The 7,045-nt window shown below is 39.1% G+C and overlaps 1 protein-coding gene across 1 annotated transcript; it reads left to right on the top strand.

The window, feature by feature from the left end:
• Positions 1-306: 306 nt before the first annotated feature.
• LOC144663723 (uncharacterized) lies at positions 307-2,044 on the top strand. Its single transcript, XM_078524763.1, has one exon. The coding sequence runs from the start codon at positions 307-309 to the stop codon at positions 1,804-1,806; it is 1,500 nt and encodes a 499-aa protein (XP_078380889.1). The 3' UTR covers positions 1,807-2,044.
• Positions 2,045-7,045: the final 5,001 nt, after the last annotated feature.

The following is a 7,045-nucleotide window of genomic DNA, read 5'->3' as shown; positions in this document are numbered from 1 at the left end:
AAAATGGAAATTAGATCAATAGAGGCAGTGTCGCGAAAAAGCAATATCGTCTAAATCAAATGCATAAAAAAAATTTAAGGGAAAGATCACGAACATACCTATGCCGTTGCTTCGTACCTTTGATTTTCTTCAAAAGCTGTCATATAAGAAGAAATAACCAGGGTCTTTTCAGGATATATCATATAAGACGTCACCATGGTCACTCAACATAAGAGGCGGTATGCAAAAGTTAAAGTATTGAGTATTGTGAAAGAACTGAATATTACGCATACTTGAATTGAATATAAAACAAAACCTCACGCAAAGATGCGGATGTACTATCTGTATACCTTTTGTTTCGTAGTCGTAATGTTTATAATTTCATCTCATTATTATATGACCAAAAAGTATCCTTTGAAGATGCGAGACAGAGTACAAGTTGTGCTTGAAGAAATTCAAAACGAATTTGGGAGTTGGGTAGGCGATATAAGACTTGGCGACGATTTGATGTCAAGAGCAATTCAAGCTGGTAATCCTACTCGCTTGAAGAACGTTCTCAAAAAAGCTTTAAGGGGTGAAGACATCAACCTATTGGTTATTGGAGGCTCTCATAGCGCGGGAGGAAAACTTGGACTTGACGAGAACAGTTTGGACGGATTGTACTTCAAAGTGTTTGCAAAATGGTGGAACAATACTTTTGGTAAAGCTACAAAATCCTTTATGAGAGAAATTCAACTAGCTATTGGGGGCACTGGCAGCCCTTTCTTTGCTTTTTGCTACAAAACTTTTATTGAGGAAGACGAGACGATTGATCTTGTTTTGATAGAAATCTCAGCGAATGACAGAAGAGATGAAACGGCCGAACCACTGGAGCAGTTAACTCGACAAGTGCTTACGCACCCTTCGGCCCCTGCAGTACTTTATATTAATGTGGTTAGCAACCTGGCTTTTTACCCGAATACTAGCAAAGTTAAAAATCCATTATGTATAAACCTCGAGACTTTTGGACAAACAGAGGTTGCGCGCCATTACGAGATTACATCATTCAGTTTGAGGGAAATATTTTGTCGAAAAGAAAGAGGAAAATGGAAAGTCGTGTTCACTAATATGTCTGCCTCTGATGGTAACCATATTGGCCTCAGGGCGCATGCTCTAGTTGCCTCATTGATGACTGAACATGTGAGAAGCGTTTTAAAAGAAGTTGTTGATGACGTCACCAAAGTTTCCTTATATGGTGATGATCAAGTCGGAGCAATTGAAAGCTCAAATTTACCGAAACTTTTGCTTATCGAGGGGGAAACCGAAGCCTTGAAAGACCCAATGTGCTGGACTGGGAAAACGCCAAACGTTTTCAAAAACCTTCACCGTCCAAATCTTCAAGTTAAAGTTATAAACAACAGTAGCTTTTTACCGTGTTTCCAATTGTACGGTCAGCATATTAATGTCAAGAGCATTGGCAAAGAGCTGCGTACTGATTCCCAAGGAGGGTGGTGTGCGTGGAAACGTTTGAGCACCCTTAAGCTTAGAATCCATGTTCCTGAGCACAATGTTTTTCGCTCACGATCCGTGACTGTTTTAACCAGGCAAATATACCCAGTTGCAGGGCAGGCTGCAATATGGCTTGATAACAAGAAACAGAAAGCAATTGAGACCAACTCAAACTGGATAACTGATCGATTTGATACGATCGCAACAAGAGTGGACCCAGGCTACCACACGATCACGGTCAAAACAACACGTGACGGAATGTTTATGGTAGCTGGAGTGTTTGTTGGAGCTCCTGACTTCCAAGTCTCCCTCGCAGGGGTGACCTTTCAGGAAACATGAAACTAAACATATAACAATACAAGCGGCGAATAAGAATCATAAGAAAATAAGAATCTGAGTCTGAACTGCAACATTTAACGTGTTAGGAGAAGACTTGTTTGTTTCCGGATCTATAAGATGAGATAAGAACTTTATTGAGGCACTCCACTTAGCTAAAAGCTACTTTACAGGAAGCCCACAATTAAGTTTTTTTCTAATAAGATTTACTGGGAAAATGACATAAAAATATACATAACTAAAAAATACAAAATTAAAGAAAATGATAAGGGTATTTCCCAACGTGTGTACCAATGCGTGGCGCTTCCCGAATTAAAATTCTATTTAGTATCTAATTTTAAAAACACGAAACAACTTTTTAGAGACAAGTTTCGGCATGACTCATACCATCTTCAGTTTATTGAGAATTTAAAATCTAGGGCTATATATATACCCAAACTACAAATACAAAAATAGAAATGTATACAAAGTAAAATTACAATAACAAAAGATAATGGTAAAAGCCGTTACAAAGTGACAGGTACTGTCTGGTACTGTCTAGAACAGTAATTACTCACAGTGTGAGCTTTAGACCGATATTAGTATCTATTTACAAAAAAAAAAACAAATAATAAAAGCTAAGAAATGTTATTACTTAAAAAGAAATACAAGAAACAGGTAAGAAGAGCTAGTTCCTGTGACGGGATAATAGGAAGCCTGAAATGATGTAAATTTACCAAAACTAGTTTTTAGGACCTTCTTTTTAGCATTAGACGGACTCGATTTTTTACTAAAACGTTTACGCTCGCGACTTACGAAGGTGACGTAGTCATTGATGTTCAAAACTATAAGTCCGTGAAAAGCCTTGTAGAAAAACAGAAGATCCTTAGCTTCTTTATCATAAGTTAACGGTAATAGTTCAAGAGCCAGAAGACGGTCTTTGTAAGATAGGTTTTCAGTGAAATGCGAACTCTGAAATTCAAAATCCAACAAATGATTGCCTTTTTTCGCTGCCGTCAATCATAATTATGGCGACAGCTAACGAACCATGAAAAAAAGAAACAAATAAAAAAGGATTGAAATCTACCAATCATAACCGAAAGACTTGACCTTTTGACCCGATTGAAGTGAACTTCTGTTTCCCGAGAGGTCCGCTAAGGTGATTGACGGAAGCAAAAAGCGTAAACCTTTGGTTGAGGATTAAGGATGGGCCGATACTGGTTTTTCAAAACGATACGATATCGATACGATATTTGCCCTTTTTCTCGATATCGATCTCGATCTCGATATTATGACGTCATTTCCGTCCTGATGTCATTGTTTTGTCACGTGACCATACAAAGGACAGACCTGGCATTATAAATGTTAGCCAAGAATGCTGATTTTGGTCTTTTTGTTTCACTGTTGCATCAGCAATGGGTGGACATAAAGTCAAGGCAAGAAAAATTCAATTATTGACAAGAACATCAATATTTCTTTGAGCAAAATTGTATTTTTCAACCGCAGGTGCTGACCAGAAGACCGCAGGCTCAGGTCACGTGTGCAGTATCGAAAGTGTATCGAAAGTGCGATATTTTTCGAAAGTATCGATACTTTTCAAAATTGTCAAAATATCGATGTATCGAATATTTGGTATCGAGTATCGGCCCATCCTTATTGAGGATTTCAGAGTTCCCATTTCACGTTCACTGAAAACTGCAATAAGAATCCATCTTGATGCTTGTCTTTGTACGCTCTCGATTTTACTATTTACTATTTTTGACGATTTTCCCAGGGCGTTTTCACACGCTGTTTTCATCATCCTTTATAAAATAACTATTATTACACTAGTATCCCTCTTGCCTTCAAATCATTTTTAGACTTTCAAGCCTTGTAGCTTTTTTTTGGTTTTCCGGCAACCCAGTCGCAATCTTCTTTTAAAATTCCCTATTCATTTTGTTTGGTTCGTGAGTATATCACTGAGCGCATTCTTGTTTGACGTCACGGCGCACAGTGGGGAGCTGGGTCTAGACCGGCCATGACGTCAAATGTAGAATAGACCCAGCTTCCCACTGTGCACGGTTTTGGACCCAACAGGAAGTGAAAATATTGCGTTTTTAGGTCGAAAACGCGGTGAAAAAAAAAAGAGATTTCAAATTTATTTTTTGAATGTTCGCATCAGCATGCCACGTAGATTTGATCAGGCAAATATAAAACATCTGTCATATACACTTTAAAGGAGAGCAAATTGTGATGAGTTTTTAGTGATTTTTCTTGGTCATTCTTAAAATAATTTTAGGCGTAAGAATAAATTTAAAGTAACAATGTCCCGGCTGATTATCAAGAGTTCTTTTCCCTACTTTACATATTATATTGCCAAATGCCACTAAATACCTTATTATAGAAAATTAACGATACATGTAATTAACGCGAATTTCAAAAATTCGCGTTAATTTTATGTACCTTAATTTATGTCATTGTTAATTTAAATCACACTATTTTACAGCATTGTTATTTTAAGAGACATTTATTTTCTGCAAAGTTATGTTTACACGTGATCTACTTCTCCGCAGGAATAATAGAGGCAGTGGAAAGAGTTAGGACGGGATGTATTCCATCCCTGGACCCATTCACTGAATATTAGTCACTATTTCGTCCATTTACATATCTTTGTTGTATATGTTTTATCAGAATTAAACCTCAAGTTCTGTTTTTGGACGTTGTTGTTTTGTCTTTTGAATAGCGCAGGTTGCAATAAAAATTACTACGCATCAAATTCGCGTTACTTAAGGTCGCGGGGGACACCTTAGGCTCAACATTATGCATTTATTTAAGCGTATGCACGAAGTACAACGACTGACATCGACAACTTTACGAGACATTCATGACTGGATAAAAATATGGGTGCGTGCGCGTGATTTGTAAAAAAATCCCTGTTTCTTTAATATTTTAACCAATTTAAAACAACGCTTAGCGATATACGTTCATACAGATTGTAGGAAGCTAGTCTTTGAACTTATTTTCATTCAAATTTGAATATTATTGCAACTCAGAATAATCACAAAATATTTTGGTTAATTATTGTTTCGTTGTCATTACGCAACCACAGTTAGCAGGATCAAGTTTCGTTTCATTGCACGTGTCTCTCTCGTCAGTGCTAGTTGGTCGCTTTCGTTAGCTTCTTCGTTGTATTTTTCGTCGCATCTTCGTTTAAAATGTCACAGTTAAGGAAATCATCTCGTTTACATTCCGCTCGCCATTTGAGCGACGATTACGCTTGGGATTCGCTTTCTCCACTTCTTCCCGGCCGACGTGAAGACTCGCCAACATTCCACCAGAATGCCAAGACGCAAATAGCACCGTCAACATCGGGACTTCCACTTTCAGCGGATCAGCCAGGGAGGCAGAAACTCTCCCAAGCGGAGATTCTTGAACAATCAGAAAGAGTTTTGCCGTCAGTTGTTTTGCCACCGTCTGCTACGGCCGGTTCACCGCATCAATCCAGTCGCGAAGACCGGCGCAAACTGCGACTTCACATGGAGACACAAGATCTCGAAATAAAGCGGCTACAACTAGAGTTGCAGTTGGCCCAGCTCAAGCTCGCCTCTAACACGTCCCCAAAACCCGACGACTCTGCGAAGACCGGCGACAAGTCAAGCGAGAAGTCTCTTGGCGATCAACGCGCCCCTCAAAGGATTACAAATCCGCAGGATTGGCCACACATATTCGCCCCAGGTGAGCCCAAACTTTTCAATGAATTGTCTATGGCTGAATTCTCCGCCGGCTACACCGTTATCATACAGCGTTGCACAGATGTTTCTCGCCGAGCAGCACTCATCTCTCATTTTCACGATCTCATGGTTCTTGCGTCAACATACATGTGGTCAGCGGTCCGCGCCTTTCATTACAAGGTGTTGAGAAGTATCGAAATGGGCCTTGCGTCCTGGGGGGATTCCTTCGACTCGCTTAAGCAGCCATTTTTCCTGCCAACCGCTCTCCTTGTGGATTCAACAAATAAAACGCACGGCCGCGCTTCCCCCAGACAGCCGTCAAGCTCCACGTCTAGCCCTTCCATTCCCCGCAGTGAGATATGTGACGCCTGGTCTTGGTACGACGACTGTAAAAACCATGAGTGCCCTCTCCGTCACATCTGCATTGTGTGCAAGCGGGAACACCAAGCCAAAACCTGTCCTAAACGCAAGTATCCTGTTCCACCACGTGGAACAGGATAAACAATCATAAACAATCGTGTCCCTTTTTAAAAACGCATTGTTCTCACCATAAAAGCGTGGAATGTAATTACCATAATTACATCTCTCCTTGGCAAAATGATCGTATTTAGGTCGGGACACCTTCGGAAATCTCAAAGTTTGGACTTTTCCGACAATTTTGTGGCAGAGAATACAGCACGGATACAGAACTTCATGACTTGCCACTGCAGATAGGTAAACTATGAGTACTGTAGTGTGTCATAACAGAAGCGGAATTTTAAAAGAGCGCTTTCAGAAAGAGGTAGAAGACATTAAATTCAAATTTGCGCACTTAAACCGCCATAACTTGCTGGCAAACTTTAAATTAAAAAATCCGCTTCTGTTATGACACTCTAGAGGTATTGACTGATTAGTTTTTGACAAGATTATAGTGTGCTGTCTCCTACTCGTTCCGCAAACTCTGCCACAAAATCATGTTTTTCCCAATTTGGCACTAACAAGGCTATAACATCGCCGTTAAATGCAATCTACTAAATAAAAGATGACATTCGCAATCTTTCATCGTTTCTTTATGTCTCTGTAAAAGTTGAGCTTAATCGCACCGGCATAACAGCTGAGAAATTAGCGTTTCTAAAGATGCAGGTCAAGCAAAATTTCGCTTCATGAATTTATTCATGCTGTAGGTATCCCCCGCGACCTTAACTGCACGTAAGCACACACCACACGAGAATTCGCGTTAATTAAATGCATGTTAACATAAATTTTCGACAATTCGCGTTAATTTTATTACGCGTCCATTTTGTTCGCGTTGTTAAAATGCTTCGTTATATTCCTATAATAAGGTAAACAAATAGATTGGATACAAAGATTCTACAGAGCAAAAGAGAACAAGTGTTTTTGGAAGGAAGCACAGGATTACAAGGATGGAAGTGGATTACAATTCATCAAATTAGATTTTTGACAGAATGTCAACAAATCAAAATTGCCATTCTGTGGAAATTTTAATCTATTAATTATTATATTTGTCTTTTTAGTTGATATTTTTTGCTTTGACAACTTTTGATGTTTTATTT

Source organism: Oculina patagonica, chromosome 8 (assembly GCF_052425735.1).
Source record: "Oculina patagonica isolate OP01 chromosome 8, crgOcupat, whole genome shotgun sequence".
Taxonomy (NCBI): Eukaryota; Metazoa; Cnidaria; class Anthozoa; order Scleractinia; family Oculinidae; genus Oculina; species Oculina patagonica.
Note: the sequence above shows the minus strand (reverse complement) of the source record. Positions and strands in the feature narration are given on the sequence as shown.

Coding starts and splice junctions, on each gene's coding strand:
- LOC144663723 (XM_078524763.1), top strand. CDS start 307: ATGCGGATGTACTATCTGTATACCTTTTGTTTCGTAGTCGTAATGTTT.